General features: G+C 36.0%; 4 protein-coding genes across 6 annotated transcripts; 3 read left to right on the top strand and 1 right to left on the bottom strand.

Moving 5' to 3' along the window:
* Positions 1 to 637: 637 nt before the first annotated feature.
* Positions 638 to 9,890, top strand: LOC111810130 (transmembrane and coiled-coil domain-containing protein STS1). 2 transcript variants are annotated; one of them, XM_023696711.2, is made up of 15 exons: positions 639 to 1,145; positions 2,201 to 2,282; positions 2,507 to 2,989; positions 3,733 to 3,901; positions 4,022 to 4,174; positions 4,510 to 4,607; positions 4,740 to 4,831; positions 5,037 to 5,107; positions 5,201 to 5,336; positions 8,055 to 8,114; positions 8,195 to 8,277; positions 8,343 to 8,419; positions 8,539 to 8,609; positions 8,913 to 8,970; positions 9,366 to 9,890. In XM_023696711.2, exons 1-15 carry the CDS (start codon positions 913 to 915, stop codon positions 9,483 to 9,485), a joined length of 1,986 nt encoding a protein of 661 aa, XP_023552479.1. In that variant the 5' UTR covers positions 639 to 912; the 3' UTR covers positions 9,486 to 9,890. The 2 variants fall into 2 exon arrangements, 1 of the variants encoding a protein (XP_023552479.1); XR_002817367.2 differs by lacking the exons at positions 8,913 to 8,970; positions 9,366 to 9,890 and having other exon boundaries at positions 638 to 1,145; positions 8,060 to 8,114; positions 8,539 to 8,602.
* A 705-nt stretch (positions 9,891 to 10,595) lies between these two features.
* LOC111809615 (protein FMP32, mitochondrial) lies at positions 10,596 to 13,930 on the top strand. 2 transcript variants are annotated; one of them, XM_023695960.2, is made up of 8 exons: positions 10,596 to 10,953; positions 11,334 to 11,579; positions 11,733 to 11,864; positions 12,049 to 12,108; positions 12,702 to 12,778; positions 12,894 to 12,950; positions 13,037 to 13,103; positions 13,525 to 13,930. In XM_023695960.2, exons 2-8 carry the CDS (start codon positions 11,340 to 11,342, stop codon positions 13,642 to 13,644), a joined length of 753 nt encoding a protein of 250 aa, XP_023551728.1. In that variant the 5' UTR covers positions 10,596 to 10,953; positions 11,334 to 11,339; the 3' UTR covers positions 13,645 to 13,930. The 2 variants fall into 2 exon arrangements, with proteins under 2 accessions (XP_023551728.1, XP_023551727.1); XM_023695959.2 differs by having other exon boundaries at positions 10,597 to 10,953; positions 11,285 to 11,579.
* A 3,341-nt stretch (positions 13,931 to 17,271) lies between these two features.
* On the top strand, positions 17,272 to 18,593 carry LOC111809651 (GATA transcription factor 5). The gene is made up of 2 exons (XM_023696028.2): positions 17,272 to 17,590; positions 17,691 to 18,593. The coding sequence occupies exons 1-2, from the start codon at positions 17,309 to 17,311 to the stop codon at positions 18,363 to 18,365; spliced, it is 957 nt and encodes a 318-aa protein (XP_023551796.2). The 5' UTR covers positions 17,272 to 17,308; the 3' UTR covers positions 18,366 to 18,593.
* A 3,700-nt stretch (positions 18,594 to 22,293) lies between these two features.
* On the bottom strand, positions 22,294 to 23,789 carry LOC111809637 (uncharacterized). Its single transcript, XM_023696012.2, has one exon. The coding sequence runs from the start codon at positions 23,689 to 23,691 to the stop codon at positions 22,438 to 22,440; it is 1,254 nt and encodes a 417-aa protein (XP_023551780.2). The 5' UTR covers positions 23,692 to 23,789; the 3' UTR covers positions 22,294 to 22,437.
* Between the last annotated feature and the right edge of the window lie 2,758 nt (positions 23,790 to 26,547).

Below are 26,547 nucleotides of genomic sequence, written 5' to 3' on the forward strand. Positions count from 1 at the left end.
TAGCGGAGGGTTTGGGATGTCACAAATGGTATTAGAGTCCGACATCGGGTGGTATGCTAACAAGGACGCTAGACCTCAAAGGAGGTGGGTGGATCCTATATCGGTTGGAGAGAGGAACGAATCTTCCTTATATAAGGGTATGGAAACCTCTCCCTAGTAGACGCATTTTAAAACCGTGAGATTGATGGCGATATGTAACGAACCAAAGTAGATAATATCTTTTAGTGGTAGGCTAGGAATGTTACAAATGGTATTAGAGTCAGGCACCCGGTTTTGTGCCAATGAAGATGCTAGGCCTCAAAGGGTGGATTGTGGGTCCCATATCAGTTAGAGAGAGAAACGAATGTTTCGTTATACAAGGGTATAGAAAACCTCTTCTTAGTAGACACGTTTTAAAAATGAGGCTGACGACGATATGCAACGGACCAAAGCGTGACGACGATACGGGCAAAACGGACAGTATCTTTTAGCAATAGGCTTGGATTATTAAAATTTTAGTCTTAAAGTAATATAGGAAAATAAATATAAGAGTTAAAAAAAAAATTAATACTTTATTTAGAACCAATGAAGAAGCTATACGTATGAAAGTATAAAATTGGTAATACTGCAAAGATAACCGATTAAAAAAAAAAAAAAAAAAAAAAAAAAAAAAAAAAAAAAAAAACACGAACTACGAAGAGGCGATTTCCATCACAGGGAATAGGAAGCAACGGTAAACGACGCTTCCGGGACCGGAGCGATTGTGACAGGGAGCTTCAGAATTTGATTCATATTATATCAATCGCTCTTGGCGACTCGGTCATTGTCGTCGATCAATCGCCATCTTCTGATGATATTAACTTGGGGAGCCCATTAATCCATTTCGCCGTCTTTGCCTGAATGCTTCAGCGTCTCGTTTCGAGTTCTTGATCCATGCAGATGACGTCCTTCTTGGCACCTACTCAGCGCTATGCCTCCGGAGCATTGTTTGCACTTGCTCTTCATCAGGCCCAGATCCATCAGACGCGCCCTTTAGGGCACTCCGACGATGAACCTCTGGTGGAGGAGCGAACGAGTAGTTGTAGTGGCAGTAGCAGTGATTCGGTCTCTGATGATCCCGAGCTTTGGGTCCATGAGTCATCGGGCCTACTTCGTCCTGTATTCATGTTCGTTCCTACCTTGTTCATTTCCGTGTGAAATTTACTAATTATCTTATGTTGTTCATTCTACAATTGGCTTTCACGTCGTTTGGTTGATTTTGCTTCTGGCATGCTGTTTCAGTTTATTTCCTGATCGATCATATTTGATTCTGGATGTTGTTACTGGTAAATTTTTTTCGTTATATGATTGATTTGAATAGATTAAGAAGATGAATTAACTCAACAATTTTTCAGATTCACGGGTGGTTTAACATGATGAAAATTCAGGGTTTGGAAACGCAACTGTTTAATTTGTGAAATTCAGAAACTAGTTCTTTTGAATGGTACTTGTTGGATGTGACCCTTGATTTGAACTGTGTCGAAACAAGTAAAAGAGGAAAAGGAAAACCTTGCGGGAAAGCCCAAAGAGGACAATATCTACTAGCGTTGGGCTTGGGCCGTTACAAATGATATCAAAGCTAGACACCGGGCGATATGCCAGTGAAGAGGCTGAACCCCAAAGGGGGGTGGACATGAGCATGTGCCAGCAAGGATGCTGGCCCCGAAGGGAGGTGGATTTGGTGGGGGTCCAACATTGATTGGAGAAAGGAACGAGTGCCAGCGAGAACGCTGGGCCCCAAAGGGGGGTGGATTGTGAGATCCCACATCGGTTGGGGAGGAGAACGAAACACCTTATAAGGGTGTGGAAACCTCTCCTTAGCATACGCACCTTAGAAACCTTGAGGGGAAGCCCAGAGAGACAATATCTGCTAGCGGTGGGCTTGGACCATTACAGTCCTTGGTATTGGTTTTTCATCAATGAAATTTATCGATTTTTCTTTTTAGGTGGAAAAACTAACTTCCCTCGAGATTGTTGAATGTTTAAAAGAAATGGAGCCATAACATGTCTAGAAGTAGAATGTTTAAAAGAAATGAAGCCATAAGTATTGTTTCATTTTCAGAAGAGCAAAGCTTAAGAACTTGGGATTTTCTATTTCAATGTTTTCCTAGTTATTTATTTTGCAAGAATTTGTTGGTCGATCTTCCCAGCAATGTCTCAATGTTGATTTTCACGCAATCAGGTTTTTAGAGATCGACTCTGCAGCTTGGCCTGGACTTGAGGAAACTTCAGGATCCGGTACAGCTAAGCATCACATTGGAGCAGTATGTTATCTTATTTCTCTTTCTGAGCTGCTGCCCATAAATTATGATACCATTAATCTATTAATCATCATTGCACTTTTTTTTTTTAATCCTTTGCTGTGGCATAGCTTATTAGACTTATCTATTTCATATGTCTCTGCGTGTAAATACGTTATAGATATTATACGTGATTCCCCGTTGTGTAATTTGATCTGTAACACATTTTTATATAACTTCTGTCTCAGTTCTTGCGGTTGCTATCAGAGGACAAAGAAAATTCTTCTGAGATGATAGAACGGGAACTTGCTCTATCAAAATCTGTTGATGGTATAGCAGATAACATGGAGAAGAATTTTATAAATTCTCAGTCTAATGAAAAATGTCTTGAATATGAACATGAATGGCGAGAGAAGTGCTTGTCTTCCAAGGAAAAATTGAATTTTGATGAATTTGACAAGCAAACAGAAGGCACTGATGATAATGCAGTGGTTGTTAAACGGCCAGATGGTGGAGCATGGATTGAGACTATTGAGCAACCAATTGAAGAGGAAAAAATGCTTAGCTACCGGAGAAAAGTGGTTGTTCTCTATGAGCTTCTATCTGCTTGTTTGGCTGACTTAAGCGTAGACGACAAGAAAAAATCCCGGAAACGAAAAGGTTATGATGCCCGGCATCGTGTGGCTTTGAGGTTACTATCAACCTGGGTCGATATCAAGTGGATAAAACTGGTTTGCACGCTCAACTTTTGTTATCTATTTGTCATTATTACAGAGATCACACTTCTTTCCACACTACTCAAAACCCATTTTTCCCAATTCCCTTGTATTCCAGCTTCAAATTTTCATAAAGATACCACAGCTCTCATTGCATCCTTCTCCAATTCATCTTTCTTATAGTTAATTGTAGGAATCAGATTTTTATAACTCCGTCTCCCCTGTGATTACTATCTTTTCCTTTCTTTATGAGTGTTAGTTGCAGTCCTGCCTGTGTCAAGTACTTCACCAAACTTTCATATAGCAATATTTATTTCATGAACTGTTGGTGAAGGTCCTCTGTAACTTCCATCATAAACAATCGTTTTCTGTTCCTTTATTTTCCACTGATCTTTCTGTGAATAAGAAATTTAAAAAGTTTTTTCCTTTTCAAATAATTTAACTAGCCCAACATTATGTTTCTTATCATTACTTTGTTCATTTTTTAATTCATCAGTTTCCTCCTTTTACTCACAAACAGCACGATGAGTCTAACTAATACAGGAAGCATCATAATCACCCAACATATTTTCTTCAAAATCTGCATCCTCAAATCTTTTTATGAACCTTTATTGACTTCTTCCTCGACCACATTTTTTTTTCACAGAGCTGGTCCAAAAACTGAAAGTTTTTTTTTTTTTTTTTAATCGTTTTTAGATAATTTGTTTTCTCTTCTCTCATTCATCCCCTCCTTATGGGTGACATTTTCTGCTTTGCAGGAAGCAATTGAGACAATGGTTGCTTGCTCAGCTATGGCTATGGCTAAAAGCGTGGCAGAGATGGGTCATGAAAGCCCTACAAAGGAGAGTCACTGGGCTAAGTGGAAACGTGGTGGTATTATTGGTGCAGCTGCATTAACTGGAGGGACCTTGATGGCAATTACGGGAGGTACATGGTCTCTGAATTTCAGTATTCTATCATGTATAAGAACTACCAAAGATTCTAGGAAAATATGTTCTAGTTTAATGTTTTCTATTATTAGTAAGGAGATTTTATTTTTGTTTTCAGGATTAGCTGCACCAGCAATTGCTGCAGGTTTTGGCGCCTTAGCTCCAACATTGGGTACCATCATCCCCGTCATTGGTGCAAGCGGATTCGCTGCAGCTGCCAGTGCTGCCGGGACTGTTGCTGGATCCGTGGCTGTTGCTGCATCCTTTGGTGGTAAGATAATACATAAAAAGTTGGAAGTAATTACATCATATAGAGTGGAAGTGGGAGTTTAGATTTACTTAAACAAATTTCTATTCATTCTATTGTTAACCTTCGTCTTTGTTTTCCGTATTCCAACGTAATGACTATGGTAGCGATGCCAAACATCATTCCAGGGCTCCTGCTTGTTGTTATTCTGGCTAGTTCTATGCTGGAATTAAATTCATTATTCACATAACCTTATCAGACTGAAAATAATTAAAGGATTTTTAGGCAAGCTTGATGTTTTGAAAATAATCTATTGAGAACTATGCTAATACCTCTGTCTAAATATTGTTCCAACTCAGCTGCTGGAGCAGGACTTACAGGAACCAAAATGGCTAGGAGAATTGGGAGCATTGATGAGTTTGAATTTAAACCAATTGGAGAAAATCATAACAAAGGCGTGAGTATCTTGCTTGTTGCTTGGTGCATTTCGGATCTATATTAGACACATCTGTGCGATTTGTTTAATTCTTTCACAAATTCATATCACTTGTTTTCCGACATGGAAATTGATAACATCTACTTATTTCAGAGATTGGCAGTTGAGATAACTGTGTCAGGTTTTGCCTTCGATGAGAAAGATTTCATAAGGCCATGGGAAGGACTAAATAACAACTTGGAAAGGTACACCATGGTCTTAAACATACTCAATTAGGTTATCTCGAATGTGTGAGGATGTAGTTGAAGCATATTTTGGATTTTTACTCGGATCTTTTCTTGCTTGCCCTTTAACCTGACCCTACGGTGGCACTTAATTTAAAAACTATATATTTTAATATTGTTTTATTGGGATGAACGAGCTTATTTTCTTTCCTTTGCTAATGTTTAGGTATGCACTGCAGTGGGAATCTAAAAATATAATTGCAGTGAGCACTGCAATTCAGGATTGGCTTACTTCAAGTAATTTATCTTTGAATTCCTATGCTGTTGTGACTATTAGTCAATAAAAAATTCTTCCTGCCTAAATGATGATTTTCTTTTGCTTGATAATAGGACTTGCAATGGAGTTGATGACGCGTGGTGCAATGATGACTGTTTTGAGCTCTCTTTTAGTAGCACTGGCTTGGCCAGCTACCTTACTTTCGGCTACTGATTTCATAGACAGCAAGTGGACAATTGCCGTTGACAGGTTATGATTCCTTCGATTGAAGGAGCTACCTTCAGGTTCTAAACAAGTTTTGAGCGCCAGGTGTTTTTAGAAAATATAGTAGGCGTGCAAGTTGTTCATCAATCTGGTTTCTGAAATATTTAACGCTTCAAGTTTTTGCTCAAGTACATATTCTTTGTTGCTATTAGCCAATACTGAAATTTCTAGTTAGGACTGGAAACATTTGTGATGGAGCTAGTTACTAGTTGGTGGTAGTAGTTTATAAAGGAATGACGGCAAGATGGAAATGAGGAAAGTCTTCTGTTATTTCATGAGTGGAACCCCTCTTCGTAACTATAACCTGCAATATAAATCAAATAAAAAATCCAGCCAACACAATAAACAGAGCAACAATATGGTATCTGATTGCTAGCTTAATCCAAGAGTTAAAGAGAAAGAAGAAGAAAACACATAGATGCCTTGAGAGAGCTGCTGGTTCTCCCTCATCCTGATGGTTCCTCCAATTCTAGTACAAAAAATCACTACGCAAATCCCTTCACCTTATAACAACTTTCTCTGACTTCGGTACTCTTGCTTTCTCAACCTTTCGAACTGTCAGCTTCTCCCTTTCCCTTTTTACCCCTCCTGCAGTTATTTTTTACCTGTTGGGGCCTAACAATGCCCTCGGGGACTCTAGCACCTTGTTTTTCAGCGTGCCCCTTCCACTTGATAAGCCACTCCTCTTGGGTAGCACTAGGAGGCCAACCGATCCCAACACTTCACCGAGTCTCCCACCACTTGGAAAACTAACTCCCTCCATGGCTTATCAGCAAATTTCTTGGCCCGTTCTTGTGTTTGGCTCAAATGGTTCTTTAGGGCTTGTAATGTCTGATCTCTCTCAACAAACTGCACCCCCATAGGGGGGCTGCCGATCATAAACAATATGGAATGGGGTTGTATGAATGGAGTTGTGGTATGTCGTGTTATACTAGCATTCTGTCCATGGATACAATACATCTTGAGGTACCTGTTTACAAACTCGGATTGCCCATCTGATTGGGGATGAAAATTTGTCCTCCTCAGTTGGGTTCCTAAATGGTCGTACTTACGTAATCAATCAACCACGATCATAATCACATCATATTCTTGTGATTTCGACGGTCCCTTGTTGAAGTAGACTCTTAGGTAACACAACCTCTATTTTAGTCCTCTGGAAAATCCAACACTTCCTCCACATATCATTTAACTTTGGCCTTCATCCTTCACCTTAATATTTCACATGTCAAGCGTTTATAAGTACAAAAGAACCAAAGTGCTCCTCTAAGATTGAGTCATGAAACATATAAAGAATTGAGGGAAGGAGGCTTGAGGTCTTAGATATCACCAACCATCCTTTGTAGAGCAAGTTTCCCTGTTGCAAAGTTTATCGTATTTCTTTCAGAATCTTTGCAAACTCAAAGTTTACATGTTTGATCTCTTTCTGTACCTTGGCTAAATAAATGATGAAAAGAATAGAGAAGTTTGTTAGCTAAGCTATTTATGAATGTCTGGACAATGCATCAGCTACCTAATTCTCGAGTCCAGTTCGATGCACAATTCCAAAGTCATACCCAAGTGTTCCGTAACCCACTTTTTGAATTACGCCTGAATCTCTTTCTAGCTGAGCTGACCGTAATGCTTGTTGCTCAATTTTTACTTTGATAACACTGTTGCCATCAACTCTCATTCATAAACGGATTTAGTTTGGGCCCTCACTAACAATGTATGGCTAGAGAAAGCAACATGCCTCTCATCTTACAATTAACACAATCCCTAACCTCGTGCCTGAATCATTAGTCTTAATCACAAAAGGCAACTTGATGTCCGACGATGCTAACATAGGGATGTCACCATAGCTCTATTAAGTCTTTTGAAGGTTGCGATAACCTCATCCATCCACTGAAAGCCTTTTTTTTTTTTTTTTTTTTTTTTTTTTGCAGTAACTGGGTGAGAGGGGATGCCATTGATCCATAATTTTTGAAAAATCTGCAATAAAACGAAGTTAAACGTAGTATTTCTTCTGAATCACATACAAACTATTGTCCTTGAGAGTATTGAACACAACACGCAGATGCTTTTATGCAGTTCCCAATCTGGGCTATACACCAAGATGTCATAAAAAAATTGAGCAATCAATGGGGCCTAACAGATTGCTTTCATTGCCTTTCGTAACTACAGGGACTATCACAAAATTGTAGCAATAAGATTGCCTTATTTCATGAGTTTTAGTGCAGCATTGCAATAATTAGAAGATTGAGAACAATCTAATCAAATTCTAGTATAAAGAAAAGAAAAAGAACCGTATAGCTTGCTCCTACATGATCATGCAACTCTAGCATGAGTATCAGTCATGGGAGATGAGCTCTGCCCAGGATGGTGAAAGTGATAAAAGAGTAGACTAGTCTTATTCCCTTCATTTCTTAGTCTAGGCTATTTATCGAGATTACATGCATGCCAGAGTCTCCCATTCCTTTCAATTAACTGCTCTGTCTTCGTGTTATGGCCTAGCTTATTAACAGGTTTTGTGTCAGACACGTATGTATTTCCTTTCTTATATTCATCTAGAATCTGCTACATATATATGAGAAGCTTACTAGGATATCAGCTCATCGGATCTCACTGTTCTGACATTTTATTCTCACTCTAATATCTAAATTATGCTCGGACAATTTCTGAATTGTATTTTTCAAAGAAATCTTTTGCCTTTGATTTTCTGTATAGATCAGACAAAGCTGGTCGAATGCTGGCAGATGTGTTGTTGAAAGGTTTACAAGGGAACAGGTGCAACACTCTTACCTTAAAGTTAGAAGTTTGTTCTATTTTTCAGAAAATGATGATAGCTTCTCCCACGATAATTCTAGGCCTGTGACACTTGTGGGGTACTCACTGGGTGCACGTGTAATATTCAAGTGTCTCCAATATTTGGCTGAGACTGAAAAAAGCGGTAATCATCATTTCCCAATATTCTTCTCTTTTATGAATTATTTTACCATATTTAAATGTAATCAGCCGAGCTTGTGGAAAGAGTGGTTCTTCTTGGAGCACCCATATCAATTAAAGATCAGAACTGGGAAGCTGCTAGAAAGGTGACCATATGTTCTACACTACAAAGCACTTTCCTCAACTTGTTTTTTTCTATTCCTATGTGCAAGTATTTTACTAATAACTACACATTTCATATCCTTTAACTGCTACTGTTTCACAGATGGTAGCTGGAAGGTTTGTGAACGTATACTCCACAAATGATTGGATGCTTGGAATTGCCTTCCGTGCCAGGTACTGATAGAGAATTTGAAGCTGACTTGAATTCAAGTCAGCTTCTATCATCATATATTAGATCGGAGCATTTCTCAATGGGGTTTTATACAATTGTAAGGTAGTTTTTTTGGGGGGAAATAAATTCTGGAAAAGCAGTGAGTTTCAAAATAATATCAATTTAGTGTGAATTCTGTTTTAGACATCTTTAAAAGATGAGAAACCCCAACTCACCAGATTCTATATGTTCAAGAAAATATGATATGCAAGTTTCTCTCCTGTGCATTTGCGAAGCATTCCAACTCACTTTTGTTTCCTCTACAGTCTTCTTACTCAAGGGTTAGCTGGAATTCAACCTATCGACGTCCCTGGCATTGAGAATGTAATATAACTATCTATTCTAGTTTCCTCATTGTTCACCTGTTCTTTAGAATTTTCTGATGATCATAGAATCTATAGTTTATGTTTACATTTGGTAAAATTGCAAAATTTACATTAGAAATGGTTACATTGCGTCTTCTTACTTTCAGTTTTAAGTAATTCTCATCGATTGGTGCCGTTTTTGATCTTCAACTATTGAGCTACAAAGATAGGATTTAGATGCAATGATTTTCCAAGTTAGATAATTGTTCAGATTGAAAGTTCAGCTATGTATTAATGATCTTCTTTGTCTAGGGGAAATTTTGCATGTCCTTTTATATTTCCAGGACCCAAACTCCCAGTTCTTTTATAAAACTGCTGTTAGGGGACCGTAATGGTTATTCACTGGATTTGCAGGTTGATGTGACAGGTGTGATTGAAGGTCACTCCTCCTATCTATGGGCTACTCGCCAAATCTTGGAGCAGCTTGAACTGGAAACCTATTATCCAGTTTTTAGTAGTTCTGGTAAGCAATAGGGGGAGGTGATATGCATGTTCTATTCTGCGTTTGATGCTTTATAGGAGTGTTACTCTGTGTTCCCGGTGGTCGTAGTCGCTGCCGAGGTCTGTGTCGAGTTTCGCAGGATGATGGAAAGGCAGCTGCATTCTTAATGTTCTATGTCTGAAAAAACCAAATGGAAAAAATGAAGGTTGCTGATTGATTTGTGATGAAGAAAACTGTTTAAGAGTCATGTAACCATTGGTTACATTAGGAGCCAGGCTTGGTCCCCTTTTATTATCATTGTAAGAAAGGAAACTTTATAAGATGACAAATCACTCTTGACAAGATACTCTTTTCTATATAAAGACTATCTATGCCGTTGGTTCTGCCCGAACTAAAAAATGTTTCGATCTAATGGAAATATTGTTCTTATTTACATATTTATGATAGTTCTCATTTTGAATTGACGTAAGAATATATTTTTGATAGTTCTTGTTTCGCGTACTAAATTACTTTTTATATATTTATATAGTTATGATTAAATTACTTTTTATATATTTATATAGTTATGATTAAGAAATTATATTGAATGTATTCCTTATTGATTTTTCTTAAAGTCAAAATGGACGTATGAAAAGGTTTGTGACTTGTTTCATTGTCTAAATTCTTGAGTCATATTCCAAATATAGACCCGATTCTAAACAATTTGACTAATTTCAACTTTAGTTTGTTAGGTCAACTCGACCCACCTAAAAATAAAGTTGAGTTGAATTTTTTTGAAAACTTTAAAATTTAGGTTAGATTCAAAAGTTGACACTTTTAAGTCAACTTAACGAACCAAAAAACAGGGTTACAATCCGGTTACAATCCAACCCAATCATAATTGTAAGATTATTAAGAAGATTAAACATTGTTGGATGATGAAAGTCTCGGAACGATTGTGGAGTCATGTTCGTCTAACAAAGTTGTTAATTTTATTTTGAAATAAAATTTTAACGTTTCTATTCAAAACTAGCTATTTTTTAAAAATTTTAAAAATATATGAATATTTTTTAAATAAGGTACAAAATTTGGTGGGTATTTCTTTTTATTTTTATTTGAGCATATTAACATTTGATAAACTAAGAAGAAATTATTTTGCAATACCTAAGAAATTTAAATTTTCCATGTGAAAGGTGATTGGAAGCTTTGCGTCTTTGAACCGTCCGTTTTTTTGTTCATCACAGGAAAAAAGAAAAAGCTTAAGAATTTGAGGCGTCTTCTTCATTCCAATTCCTCCGAAATTGATCGACCCTCGAAGTTCTTTGTTTGCTCGCGAAGCTACCGCGGGATTTCCACGCCCTTGCTCCCTTTTGACTATTTGTTGCCTGTGATAATCTTCATCTTCATCTTTATTGGCTCTCTTCCCTACAAAAAAGGGGGTTTTCGCTCTATATTCTTTTTGTTTTTCCGTTTCGAACTTTGAAGATCTTGTTTCTTGCTTCGATCTTGTACCGTACAGAGGTCAGTTTAATGGCTAAATTCTTTCTTTCCTTACTTTTCTTTTTGTTCTTTGTGGATAAGGGGAAAAAATGGTCCAGCGAAATGGTAGTTATCTAGTTCTTTTGCTTGTGTTTTTTTGGGTCGTAGGTTTCGGAGTGAAATTGATGAACCTAGAAAGGGTTGATGATTGAGCGATTGTGTTATTAGGTTTTTTTTTTTTTTTTTTTTTTTTTTTTTTTTTTTTTTTGTAGTTTTGTTGGTTTCTTGAATTGGTGGGACTCTGTGGCAGGATTGTAATGAATGTTCCCCTGTTTTTTCAACTAAAATTTCTGAACTACGATGAAATTTCTAGGGTTTCGTGAATCGAGTTTTGTGAAAAAACGTTCGCAATGTTGCTGCAGAGTCGAATGGCCGCTGGTGCGGCTTGTAAACGGGTGGGGCAATCGTTAGCCAATTCAGGTTTGCAAAGGTTTGGAGTCCCGAAGGCGTCTTCGTTTGAAAGCGCAATTTCCGACCATTCTGCAAATAGTTCATTGGCGGCATCCATCTCCTTGATTTCTCGGTACAGACACTGTGAACGTAGGCAGATCTCTCAGCTTGCGAAATCTAACGGGAAGCGATTGTTTCTAGTCGACACTTTAGCCCTAGTAATTTCGCTTTCTTTATTCTTTGCTTTTTTTCTCGGTTTTGTTACAACGTTCTTCGATTTTTATCAATCGCTTGCAGTATAATCCACCATGGGGATGGAATGAGGAGTTAAGAATTTATGCACTCTCATGATATGATTCCTTTTCTTTCAGGTTAGGAAATTGGAGGGTCAAGGGGTGCCCTCAAATCAAGCTGAGGCAATAACAGCTGCCATTACTGAAGTGTTGAATGATAGCTTGGAAAACATATCTCATTCATTTGTTTCAAAGGGGGAGATGCAGAAAGTGAGTGTTTAAGTACTTTACTTTTACATGTTTTCTATTCAGCTAATGTCGGTGTAGTTCAATGATGACGAAAAGATAAAGTTTTTGGTGATACGAGCGTGTATAACATCTATCATTTTACCTTCTTTTGTATTGTTTGTGTCCTACCGACCTTTAAATGGATATCTTTATTATATGTTTGTAGGTTGAAATGATCCAGGATTCAAATTTGTCAAAATTCAAATCTGAAGTTCAAAGTTCACAGGTACCAAAATTTGTAGAGATTTGAATTTCACATCTTGCTGTATTTTGCAGACTTGCCCTATCCTAGTTTACTTTCTTGGTCTGGTTAGATGATGGTATCTATGTATAATACTCTCTAATTTGTTTGGTTTAGCAACAAACTAAAGATGGAAACCTTAAATAAAAATGAGTATTTAGTTTCCATTGGAGTCCTGTATCATAATATACTCAAGAATGTTGTTTCACTTCTTGAGCAGAATAGAAATATTCCAGACCGATGTGATGATCTACACTCCGAATTCCTGCTTTTTTGCAATACGTGAAATAATTAAGTTTGATTAGCGCTTGAACTACCATGAGTTGGTTCTGTAGTCAAAGCGACAATGATAAACTTATATGTTTTTTAGGTTACGGGATCAATTCTTAGTGGCAGTCTATTCAAGATGCCAAATGGCTTACTAATATCATGGGTCGTGACCAAATGTTGCGTGTTTCGGATAATGTGGGTGGGAGTACCAAGGCGTCTTGGGGCATGAGAGTTTTATACAGTATCTGACCAAATGTTGGATTGTTTGTTTATGTCTCTGACCATTGGATTGAACACATGGTATGTAGGGGCACCATTTTTCTTTATTGGGACATGAGACAGAAAAACTCCGTAATGATATCGAGAAGATGCGTAGTGAGTTGAGGTTTGTGTTCCGTACCTCAGTTTTTATGAAATGTATACTAGCTTCATATTTCGACATTAACTTGTTCTCTCTTGAATTAATCTTATTTGTGCAAAGACCTTTAACTATGGTGCAGGTATGAAATCGACAAAGTCACAGCTGGACAGCGATTGGATTTGAATCTCGAAAGAGGGTAAGTATACTTTTTCACGTAAAAGAAAGAGTACATTTTGGTTTGATTTGAGCTTTGCTTACAAATTCTATTGTTCACAAGTGCAGGAGGATACGGGATGAGCTAGCTAATCAGAATGCTGAAACAACTAACCTGACTAATAAACTCGACCGGGTAAGACCAACTGCCTGAAGAGAATTTTGGACAATTTTAGATAAAGTTTGGTGTTGACTGTGTGTGAATGAAATAATTTGTTTTTGAGCTAAGAACAAGTGATAAAAATACGTCAGTAAAACATCCTCTTAGTTTAGATAAGCAAATTAACATACAAATTATAGACTTAAAAAGACTTTTGAAGTCCTATTAACACTAGCCAAGTTACATCAGACTATCTTTTGAGCTGCCAATTCATTGAAACTTTGTTCTACTTGTTCTAGATAGAAAAACAATAGTCTTGGGCTGTGTTAGAAGAACAATTCTGTGAGTCTTTTCTGCTGTGTGAGTTGGGGTAGGCTGCAAAAAACCCGAGTGCAGCTCGGGATGCTCCCAAATATCGCTCTTTTGGGTTTTAACTCATCTTCCTAAAAATTTTCAGGAAATTCATGGTCTGAGGGCACAGCTGGAAGCTGCCAAATACGATGTAATAAAATACTGCATTGGAACCCTTGTTTCCATTTCTGCTGTTGGTCTAGCTGTGTTGCGCATCTTAATGTAAACAGTTCAAAATCATGAACTGGTTTAGGGGATTGATCAAGAATTTGACAAGATTATTGTGTACTTTCAGTTTTTTTTTTTTTTTTTTTTTTTTGTTCTTTAACCTTCTTTTAGAGAGGATTCTGGGAAGTTGAGCTATTTCCATGTTTTATTTGTTTTGTCATGGAAATGGACCTCGTTTTAGCCATTTGAATTGTTCTCATTTGAGAATATGATTATAGATAGTCATAATAAACATTGTTGTAATTTTATGCGATCAGGGGATGTTCATTCAACACATTAGTATCCTTGTTCTTGTGCCTTTTCTCTAATTTGTCTTACCATTTTGTAATTTGTCAAAATTTAAATCCCACGAATTCACATCAAATATACTATAAACCTCGTGAACTCGTTCAAACTAACTCTTAAAAGTCGAACACGGGCTTACTTACCAAAACAAACTTCAAATCTCACAAACTCACCCGAACACACATATAATCTCATGAACTCCTCCAAATCTCGTAAGTTAACCCAATTAAACCCTTAAAAGCTTAAGAATATACTCAACTTATTGAAGTTGTTTGATCGGTTGAACTCGACCTTAAACCCTAAACTATGGCCACATTTGAATAAGCTCACCGAATCGAACAATGCTTTAGATTCATTGGGATTAGGCATGGGTAGAGCTTCCACCTTCACTTTTAATGATGAGAATGATTCTAATGAATAGCCACCAAATCAACTTCAGTTTGAATTACAACCTAATCATACTTTAATCAAACTGAAACAGGGACAAGTCGACTTGCTCTCAGCACAGTGATTCAAAAACAAGTTCGAGCGCGTCTTGGTGGGAATGTAAATCTTTTATCTTAATCAATCGAATTATCCTCTTCATTATTTTAACTTTTGTACTCAAACTCAATATAAAAATAAAATAAGCGAACAAAAAAAAAAAACGCACGGTTAAACTAAAAAAAAGTAAAAATTAAATTAAATTAAAATCAATTAAACGATATGTGATAATTATCGAAATATTAACGATAATTGGGCCATCAATGTGGGCTTCCATCTAGCAGAGATTTATGGGCCTTCAATATGGGCCTCCATCTAGTAGAGATTCATGGGCCTTCAATGTGGGCTTCCATCTAGTAGAGACTTATGGGCCTTCAATGTGGGCCTCAATTAAAAAGTGAGAAGCCCAGACCCAATAAAGTGGCAGATTTTATTTATTTTTCATTTATCAGGGAAAAAAATTGATAATAATTTTATCTTAAAAAAATTCAAAATTTAAAGACGAGAAAATAACCATAAAAGTTGAAACTAGACATATTAATTAGACTTAAATATTAATTCTTCACATTTTTCATTTTTTTAATTTAAATATTTTGTTTTCACTAAAATTAAATATAAAAAAACTAATTTTTACCATTAGAAGTTGAGAATTTAATTTGAAGGTGTTAATGGATGGGTAATTTGGAACCTAATTGACTTCCCATTAATATTTAATTTCCCAATTGCCACTTACTTTAATTAATATAATTTAATTTTGTCTTTGCACTCTTCCAATTTGTCCGTCAATTTAAATTTACATAACTCAACTGGTAAAGATATATATCTCTAATAACAACGAGGTCAAACATTCAAATTTTAATTTTCGGTATTATTGAATTTTGACCTAAAACGGTCAATGATTCATGATGTGCACACTCTACCCAATGCGTGTAAAAGAAAGCCTTTACTTTATTATCAACAAAACCATTGACGATTTTAACATACCATAATTATGATTTTCTCCACTATTTGAGCAACTAAATATTCATTTATGATATCTTTCATAAAAACAACACAAACCCATAAAAACCCGAGAATTATTTTTGTATTTTATAAGGATTTGACTTATTTGAATTTTTTTTCAATAATTCCCGAACCTATTAGACACACATTTTAACTATTCCTCGCCACTAAAGTTAACAAAATTGTCATGGTCACTGTTGACTTCAACGACTGTTAGAACCTAGATCTTCCTTACGTTTATCGTCGTGGGTGTGAGAAACCCTTTTAACAATGACTAAAACATAAACTTTAACGAGATCGTATAGTTATAATAAACGGATGAAAATGAAAATTTTAAGGTTAAAGATTTTGAGGGATGATTTTACTAAATTGCCCTTGGAGGGATGGGAGTAATGAATGTTTTGTCCCATAAGGAAGAGGGAATCATTGGAGTTTGGTGGGTCGGCGACAAAAGCTGGGCCATTGTCATTTGTCATTGCCTTTCTACCACTTTTTTTCTTCACTTTCCTTCCAAGCCATGTCTTGTCCCCTCCACTCTTTTTCAACCCTTCCCCCCTCCACAAAAGGGTATTTTTGGAAATTCATCTTTCTTCCGTTAATGACTCGAACAACCTGAACATAGTACAATCCAACCTAACTTTATATTTCCACAATATGTTAAATTAATAACTAAAATCTCGTAAAACTTATCAAATATTCTTAATTTTCATAATAATTTTGAAAACAGAATAGAGTTGGATTAGGTTATAACCATATTTTCGAGTTAGCCAAAGTTCACTCGACAAAAAATAAAACAACTCACGAACCCATTTGCCAACCCAAATAAAAAAAAAAATCTAACCCAACTCGATTAAGTTTGACTAGTTTGAATTGGTCAAGTTATCAGGTCATATAAATACCCATACGAGTCATTTTTTAAATTACATTTATTAATTTTAATATATTTAACTAAACTTATTATTTAACTTTTTAAAATTCTTTTTATTTCCATACCACTTTTTTGCATTCCAATCAACCCAACAACCCAAAAGAGGAAAAAGAAAAAGAAAAAGAAAAAGAAAAAAGAAAAAAGAAAAAAAGAAAAGGGTAAATTAGGAATATGATAATTATTTATTAACTTTATTGTCAGCCGTAATTAGTCGGTGTTTTTGGGAGGCGGGTTTAGGGTTAATCACGCCATTTAAATTTAGAAATTAGAATACGACGAGCGGGAAAAATATTCCTCTCAACGGCCGCCGATTAATCGCCATGCACGTGACCTTCTTTCCTTTATTTATTTATTTATTTATTTATTTTCAATTACTTCACTCATTTATTAAATTGTAGCGTACGCGTATGCCTCTTTACTATAATAATTCTAATATTTAAAAATTTGCCTGACTCTCATACATTTTTTAATATTAAATTATTTACTAAAAATCTAACAATTTTTTTTTTTCGCTTTTTTTTTTTAATTATTTAAAAAAATACATCATTATTCGAACAATTCAGACAATACATCATTAATATCAGTTACTCGAGTTAATCTAACCGAACCTAATTTTTACGGTTTCAGTTGGATAGTCTGAATTAATTGAATTCTCGGATCATATGAATACTCGTGACATTACTGATATGAACTAGTAACCTTTTTGTTATGAATTGGAACGGAAGATATGTTACATTTTTTTAAATAATTTTTAAAAAATATTAAAATAATAATAATAAATAAATAAATAAATAAAGGGGCAGTTTTAGCATAGGGGGGCACGGACGCTTTCAGGCCTCATTCAATGCTCCTTACAGAACTCACCATCCATTTTTGTTCCCAAACAAACTCCATTTTCATCCTTCTCTCTCTCTCCTCTTCTCTGCAACCTGAGCTCTCTCTCTCTTCACCGGCTTATCGGACCATGGAATGTGTTGATGGAGCTCTCGAGATTCTTCAATTGAGCCCACAGCTCTGTTTTCGCGATAATGGCTGTTTTAATCACCAGAATCTTCCCACCTCCGATGATTTCTTTGTCGACCAACTCCTCGATTTCTCCAATGATGATCAATTTGTTCAAGACCAGACCCCCGACGAGGACGAACACGACCACGACGACTCTGTTTCTCTTTCCGGTCGAGAAATTCATCAGAACTCCATTGTTTCCGATCATCCTTCTTTACCCTCCGGCGAACTTACCGTTCCGGTGTTGTTTTTGTTTCCTTTCCCCTGTTTTTTGAACAGAGTTGCGGGGGTTGTTTTTTTAATTTCTGTAATATTGATGAAGGTTTTGCTGTTTTTAACAGGTGGATGATTTAGCAGACCTCGAATGGTTATCTCATTTCGTTGAGGATTCTTTCTCTGGATTCTCGGCTTCCTTCCCCTCCGCCGGAATTTCTTCCTTGGTGAAATCGTCAAAGGACTCCGCCGCCGTAGACAACCAACCGAGCAACGGTGGTTCCATTTCGCCGCCGGAGAACTGTTTCAAAACCCCCATTCCGGTTAAGGCTAGAACCAAACGGACGAGAACTGGCGGTCGAGTTTGGTGCCTCGCCTCACCGTCGTTGACCGAGTCATCCTCCAGTTCCACAACGTCGTCGTCCTCCTCCTCGTCGCCGGCTAGTCCCTGGCTTATACTTCCCGACCGTTTGGAACCGGAAATTCCAAAGAAGAAACCAAGGAGAAAATCGTTATCAGAAAAGCCCAAAAACAACGTCGGAGCTCAGCCTCCTCGGCGGTGCAGCCATTGCGGAGTCCAGAAAACCCCCCAATGGAGAACCGGCCCCCTCGGAGCCAAAACTGTCTGCAACGCTTGCGGCGTCCGATTCAAATCGGGTCGACTATTACCCGAATACCGACCCGCCTGTAGTCCAACTTTCTCCAGCGAATTGCACTCCAACCACCACCGGAAAGTCCTCGAGATGCGCCGTAAAAAGGAAATCGCCGCCCCGGCCGAGTTATTAACCTTAGAACAGAAATAGCATACCATAGTTGTAAGAGGAGGAAGAGAAGAGTAAAGTTTAGGTAAGGAACCGGATTTATCGAACCCGGTTCAATTAATCCGAGTTAGTATACATTTTCCCCCTCCTCGGTTCGCCGTAGGTTTGTAGCAATGTACGTACGTAACCGTCTAGAGAAAAAAAAAAAAAAAATTATTATGTATTTCTAAATTTGAATTTCTTTTATTATTAAAATTTTAGATTAAATCACATTTAACTGCAAAATGTATTTTTCACAATAAGTTCCGTATTTTATAACGTAATTTATTTTATTATAGAAGAATAATACACGTAATAAATAATAATATAATATTTAATTCGACAGTTACTTTAAAAAATAATAATAAATAAAATATTAAATTGTCGGAGGGAGAGGAATTTGGGTGAGTTTTAAACGGCTTTAGTGGCCGTTGGAAGGCGTAAAAATTATGAAGGACGAGGCGGGGCGACAAATGTAATTTAACATATTAATTAACTTTAATTTCTAATTATGGCGTAATAATTAGGTCTGTTTAAAACTGTTGGGCCGTTTTGGTTTCATAAAAAAGTCAAGGCCCATTAATTAATTTACTATTTTTAAAAAATATAGTAATTCAAGTAAAACGGATTTTGTGTAATTTTTGTAAAGAATAAAAATTAGAGAAATAAAAATAGGGGCCACGTGGTTTGGTGTGACGTGGAAAATATCAGAAAAGATCAAAGGTGAAAAGACTAAAATGCCCTTGAGTGAGTTTTGTAAATTATTACATGGCATTCATAAGTTGGTTTTATTCTTTTTATTTTTATTTTTGGAAATTATTCACATGCAGCAATTATGGGTGTGGATGGAGGTGGGAAATGGAATAATTATAGCAATAAATAAATAAAAATAAATAAAAAAGGAAAAAAAATGCATTTTTTATTTTTATTTTTTATTTTTCCAAAAGGCAAATTTTTGGGGGTTTCTTTTTACCTGAATTCGAGCTTATACTTATGCCTATCATTGTCATACCCCACTAATATTTCTTTTTAGGAAAATTAAATTAATTAATTAATTAAAAGAAATTAAAATTCCTTTTGTGCAGTGCCCATATTTTGCAAGAATATATTCAGTTTTATTTATTTATTTATTTATTTTTCCAAAAGGAAATATCCTTATAGACACCCGTACCAATAGCATGGTGCCCACGTGTAATGTGTATTTGGAATAACTTTTTTTTTTTAATTAAAAAATTAAAAAATATATTTTTCGATTTAAATTAAGAAGTTAAATTACAAGTTTAGTCTATATATATATATATATATTTTAATGAAGTAAATAAATTAGTCGGTTTCCTGAAAAGATAATATAAACGAGAAAGTATTCGAAACCCGGAAGGATTAATAGAGAAATGCGGTACTTGTGTGTTAAATTGGGATGGTTGCGTTCGAAAGAAGTGATCTTGGAATCGATTTTTAATGTAGAAAAGTAATTTGATTCAACGATAATTTGGTCCTTCCCCATATCCCTTCCAAAAATTATGCAAGAGGTTGTCCATATCTATCATGAATTACTTCCTTTATACCTTAACGAGATTCGAGTAACTGATGAACTCGGAGTACTTTCTAATTATATACACGTTTTTGGTTTGATATAGTAATTCTAGTTGTGTGGGTGATATAGTGTGAGATCTCAGATCGGTTGGAGAGAGAACGAAGTATTATTTATAAGGGTGTGAAAAGACACGTTTAAAACCTTGAGGGGAAGCTCTGAGAGAAAAGCCAAAAGTAGGCAATATTTGTTAGTGGTGGACTTGGACTGTTATAAATGGTTTTAGAACCTGAAATTAGGCGGTCTGCTAGTGAGGACATTGGACACCAAGGGGTTGATTGTGGGTGTCAGTGCTAGATGTCACAATCGTACTTTGATGGCAGCGGACTTGTGATTGTGCAGCACTCACTCCCTAACAACAAGTGAGTTAAGCCTATTCGTTCTTGCGTCGCTTACGGCCAAGCGATGTATGCTCGAGCCTCTGGCCCCGGTTCAAGAAGAATATTTTAGAAAACGGGGACAGAGAGTTTTGAAAGCAAGATTTGAGAAATTGGAAATTGTGTTATATGGGAATGTAAGTAAAAAGTCAACAACAACGGCTTACTACATATAACTATTAGGTAGGAAGAATTTGAAAACTAGTCATATCCCCTTATGCTACATTTTGGGGGATTTTAGCCCTTGCAAGTGTAGACACGATTTTGGTGAAAGATCATATACCCTCGTACTGACCCAATATGGAATGGTAAAAACCTATCTAGGATTAAAGCATGTAAAAGGGGTTTGGAACGAGCATGCAGCCATGGACAACACGTCCTAGACAAGCAAGACCAGGATATATGTCATGCGGTCATTGACAACACGCCTTGGACATGCATAACCATGATACTAGACACCAGGCAGTGTGCCAGCATGGACAATGGGCCCCAGGATCAGAATCAGACATCATACCATATGCCAACAAAGACGTTAGGCCCCAAAGGGAGTGAATTGTGAGATCCCATCTTGATTGGAGGGGATTTGTGGATTGTGAAATCTCATCTTAATTGGAGTGGGAAACGAAATATTTCTTATAAAGGTGTGGAAACTTATTCGGTTACACAAAGAACTGAGACAATATATTTTTGCAACTTGGGTCGATGAAAATTTTATTTTTGATGGGCGGTTATTTTTCTCTAATTTTGAAATTCTCGACATGAAATTATAACCTATGAGACGAGGTGGGCGGACCGATTGCGATGTGTGGTGGATTTCTAACCTAACTAGATGAGGTTAGGCATAAGGTAAGTGGGTTGGGCAATGGGTGGTCTAGTCCACCAAAAGATAGTAAAGGACAAGTCCGAGAGCCCACTCATTTCTACGGTAAACAACTTCGAGATTCAATTAAAATTTTGTAAAGTTCTAATATTAACATTTATAAGTCACAACACATCACTAACCCTTAAGATTATAACTGAGATTAATTGACTTCCTAAATATTCCACCTAATAAGGCCAAAATAGGTGGGGCAAATTGAGGCCCAATAAGCACAAAATGGATGTGACCCAAATTATGCCCAATAGGCTTCCTAATCTTCCATTTCTAATGTGATATTTATATAACAATTTGTGTGGAGCTCGAGCGCTCCAAACTCAAAATTTCGGATTGATTGGACTCGTGATCCGAACAAGTCAAATAGAATTCACAGCTCAACTCTCTATTTTTTAGTTAGATTAGGTCGTTGTGTACACATTACATTAATAATTAAATCTCATAAAACTCTAAGATCCCAACAAAACATTCCTTATAAGGGTATGAAAACTTCTTCCTATCAGTGGATAACAACGGGCTTGGACCGTTACAGTTACTATCTATCTTACAAGTAAGGTTTACAACAAAACATTCCTTATAAAGGTATGAAAACCTCTCCCTAGCAGCGGACAACAACGGGCTTGGACCATCTATCTTACAAGTAAGGTAGGATAGGGTTGAGTTGTAAATTAGCCGATGTGGGACTTTTATTTCTTAATCAAGGCTCGACTCCTTTTTCTTTTGAAGTTCTTTGTTCGATATTTGAAGATTTACCAATCTATTGGCATGACTAAGTTTAGGGCATAACTCTGATACCAAGTTAGAAATCACGAATTTACCAATCTATGGGAACGACTAAGTTTAGGGCATAACTTTGATACCAAGTTAGAAATCACGGATTTCTACAATGGTCTGATATTGTACACTTTGAGCATAAGCTCTCGTGGCGTATGAGGCTCGATTATAGTCTAGTTTTCGAGAAATAAATGAGTTTGGATATGAGGTGGCGTGAAGAAATAGAGAGATATCCATCAACGGTTAGGAAGGAAGTGAAACACACCCACATGCCGTCTAGAACACATATGTCAGAATCACATAATAAGAATAAAATAAAAAAATAAAAACTCCCAATTCCCAATCAATTATTTATCAACATTCATCATTACAAACTCTCCAATTAATCTTAATCCAAAAAAAAAACATGTCTAAATCAATCAACCTTAGCATCCTAAACAACACACTCTGTTTTTTTTTTTATGGGATTACCGGCCCGGCGCTCCGGCATTCGGCGGAGGATTTCTGCTCGCCTCCTTGGCAGAAGAACAAGAATGTCGGGCATCGGAACAGGCAGTTCCCGGCGAGTGTCACGGTGGCCGAGTCCGGTTTCATCAGCCGTAGCGGCTCTGGGATTGGACCGAATAGATAGTTTCCGCCCAATAATAGTCTTACTAACGGTGACATTCCGGGCTCTGGTTTGGCGGTTTTGAAGGCGTAGAGAACCGGAATCATTCCGGTGAAGTTGTTGTTCTCCAGTGACAAAGCAGAGAGCTTCGGCATTAACGCTAGGAACGGCGGCAGAAATCCAGTGATTTCGTTGTCGCTTAAATCGACGGCGATGAGACTACTCCGACCACCGCTGGAATTTGGTGTTTCCACGGCGGAGAATTGGTTGAAAGAGAGTGTAAGTTGTTCCAAAGACGGATGTTCAAACAGAGCCGCCGGAACAGAGCCACTGAATCGATTATGACTCAGATCCACAACTTGAAGATTACCCAAATCGCCAATACGACTCGGAATCATTCCTTCAAAGCTATTATTCCTCATCGATAATTGAACCAACGACGCCGGAAAACCCGCCGGAAGCTCCCCAGAAAACCCATTATCACTTCCATCCAAATAATACAAATTCTTCAAAACACCCAAATCAGGAAACGCACCGGTGAACCCATTAGACTGCAATTCCAGCCGCTTCAAACTAACAAGCCCCACAAAACTCGCCGGAACAGAGCCATTAAACCCATTTCCATTCAAATAAAGCTCCTCGAGCGCAGAGAAAGAGCCGATTGAGGGCGGAACCTCGCCGGAAAACGAGTTGGAAGAGAGAGTAAGTGAACGCAACCGAGTCAAATTGGAGAACGAGTCGGGAATCGGACCATAGAAGAAATTATTGGAGAAATCGAGCGATTGCAGATAAGGGAGGTTCCAGAAAACAGAGGAAATGGAGCCGGAGTAGCCAGCGTGGTCGAGGGTGAGGTCGGTGACACGGGAGACGCCGGAGACGACGTCGTCGCAGCGGAAACCGCAGGTGAACTTGTGGCCGAAGAGATTATCACATGGGTCGAGAGAGAAATCCCAGGATTCGAGACAGGAACCGGAGGGGATAGAGGTCGGGTCGAGAGCGTTCTTGAGCTGTTTGAGAACCTGGGTGTCTTCCCAGTGGGTCTTGGCTTGAAGGGGAAGGAGGAGCGCCATTAAAAGGGGAAAGAGGAGAAGAAGGAGAGAAGCCATTAACAGAGACAAAGAGAGAGAGAGGCAGGGGAAGATGGTGGTGATATGATTTGGGGGAGTGGGGGTTTTAAAACAGAGGAGGTGTCAGAGCAATCAACGATGGTATTGGAACTTTGTATTTAAAGTTTGGAAGTGATGTCGTGGGTTTTGGGGGAAACGAAAGGCACACACCCAAACGGGGGCCTTTTGCCAAAAAAAAAAAAAAAACTAAATCATGTCTTTTTTTTTTTCTTTTTTTTTTTTTTTTTTTTTTTTTTAAATAAAAATAATATATATATATATATATATTAAAAACTAAATATTTTTTAAATATATATTAAAAACTAAAGTATAAAATATATATATGTATTTTGAAAAGTGTTATTAATATTTTTTTAACTTTTTCAAAAAAATTAGAAAAGTACTTAGACCAATATAAATTAATGAAAATTTGAAAGTATTAAAATCTTTAATATTTATAAAAAAGTGAAAGAAATATTTTTATTCATAATATATGAACGAAAATTATTTATCTATAATTCATTGATCATCTCTAAACTTTTTAATTACGGTTCCATTTATTCATATAATAACTGTGTATATTTTTTTAATATTTTAAAATGAGCCGTATTTTTTAAGTTTTTAAAAATATTTAGAGGTGATTTTTAAAAAAAAATTATCAAAAAATAGAAAAGAAAATTATGTGCAAAACTAAAATATATATTTTTTTAATTATTTTTAAAGTATTTTTTATTTTTTATTTTTAAATTTAAGGATATTTTTTATAAAAAGTATTAATTGGGGATTTTTTTAATTATTTTTTTATATAAAAATTTGAAGTTTATAAAGATATATTTTTTTTTATTTTTTAATTTAAATGTATGATTGAAACTTTTTTAAAATATATATATTTTTAGACAAAATGTATACCTTTAGTATATATTAAAAAAATAAAATAAATATTTTTTTTAGGAAGATTTAAATACTATTTAATTAGTTAATAAACTATCAGACTGACTGGTGACATTTTTTTATTGGATGACGTGGTCACTTAAACGGCCAAAAAAGCCAAGTTGAATAGGATTGGATTCAATCCCTATATTTAATATTAAATATGCAATAATTCATCCTTAAATTTTATAATAATTTAATAATAATATTTATATTAAAACATTAAAATATTTAAAATATAAATATACTTGGACTTAAGTTCATTAATTTTTGAAGTTCATAAAAGAACTAAAAATATTTTTAAAATAAAGTTTATATTCCATTAATGAATTTTTAAAAATATATTTTGATATTTATTTTATTTAAAGTTCAACGTTCTCAAATATAGACTACTAATTAAGATGATTTGACGAGTTTTACATTTCTCTCATTATTATTACCCGTCCCTTTAATAAGTTAATCATTTTAACGAAATAACATCATAATTAAGAATATTATAAGATAACTTGTTAATAGATATAGGTGAAAAAAGTAGTCCCCAATAAGATGAATGTGATACATCAGTCTACGTGGTCCATGACAAAGACATGTCGGGCTTGAGTTTGATCATGTGATCCATGATTTATGGGACGTCATAAGAGTACATAATATAGGTAGTGTTATAAGTAATTTTAGATTAAATATTATCAAACTCAAAGGCGAGCATCCCATTACATACTGAGTGTAGTCCAAATGAGCAAGGACTAATCTTGATAAGGTTAGATAGTTTAGAGGTAATCAAGTTAAGGAAAAAATAGAAACCGACTTAAGGCAACATGGCGAGCCTGTTTAGGAGTTTGGCCCAAATTTGATCATACCCTCTGCCCAAATGAGCCCGAGGGGAAATATACCTTAGGTCAATGCCCAAGTTGTTGAGTCAAATTAAGGTCGAGGCTAACCCTAGCCTCAACATGGTTGGCCAACTTTGGAACAACCCAAATAGTTTTATTCTCATTGCTTACGCTAAACTCACCATATTAAGCTAATAATTAATATTTTTATCCACTAAATTATGCTCGGATTGACTTCAATGATATTAAGCCGACCTAGATTGTTATATTAATGCTTGGTTTGTAAGAGTAGTTGGTGTTGTGTTCTATCGGTTAGTACCTAATTTTAACCATTTTTTTAAAATTTTTCAAATCATAATTTTCTTGTTTGTTTCTTTTTTTTCCACCAAACAAAAGACTTTTTTTTTTCTTTTAATATATTCTTTTTTTAATTATTGTTAAATAAATTATTGTCCTTGGGTAGAACCACCAAAACTTTAATTTATTTAATCATGATTAAATATAGTTAGACTATTTTACAATTTTTTTTAATCTTTTTTTCCATTAAATTTGCATTTTAGTTTCGTTAAACTAGAGGTCCTTGCTATAAAAATAAATAAATAAATAAATAGCTCAAGCGTTATTTATTTATATATTCGGACCTTTTTTTTTAATTAATAAATAAATAGCTCAACCTTATCCTTATTGCTACAACCACCGAGTCTTCGTGAGCACCAACGGCGCGATGCGTTCATCTATGGTGAAACCACTCGGCAACTAGAGTTCCTTCCTCCAACATTTCAAATCTACCCGACCCACTAACATAATCGATTCATTCTCCATTGAAAACGCTAAGGATGCGAGCCCAGCTCTTGGTTCAAGTGATTTTTGGTGTGGTTTGGTTTTTGAAAAACTGAGACAGTTAAGGCGTTGACATTTTTCGTGTGCCTTACCTTATTTTTTTAAATTATTATGAAAAGCAAGAATATTTAACATTTATAATAGATGCTAGTGATGAGCGAACTGTTTGAATGTTTAATATTTAAATTTTATGAGATTTTAGTTATTAATGTAATACGTATATAACGGAGGCCTTAGTCCAAAAAGATTTTCTACA

The sequence above is a fragment of the Cucurbita pepo genome, chromosome 14 (genome assembly GCF_057944985.1).
Source record: "Cucurbita pepo subsp. pepo isolate OVF chromosome 14, ASM5794498v1, whole genome shotgun sequence".
Classification (NCBI taxonomy): Eukaryota; Viridiplantae; Streptophyta; class Magnoliopsida; order Cucurbitales; family Cucurbitaceae; genus Cucurbita; species Cucurbita pepo.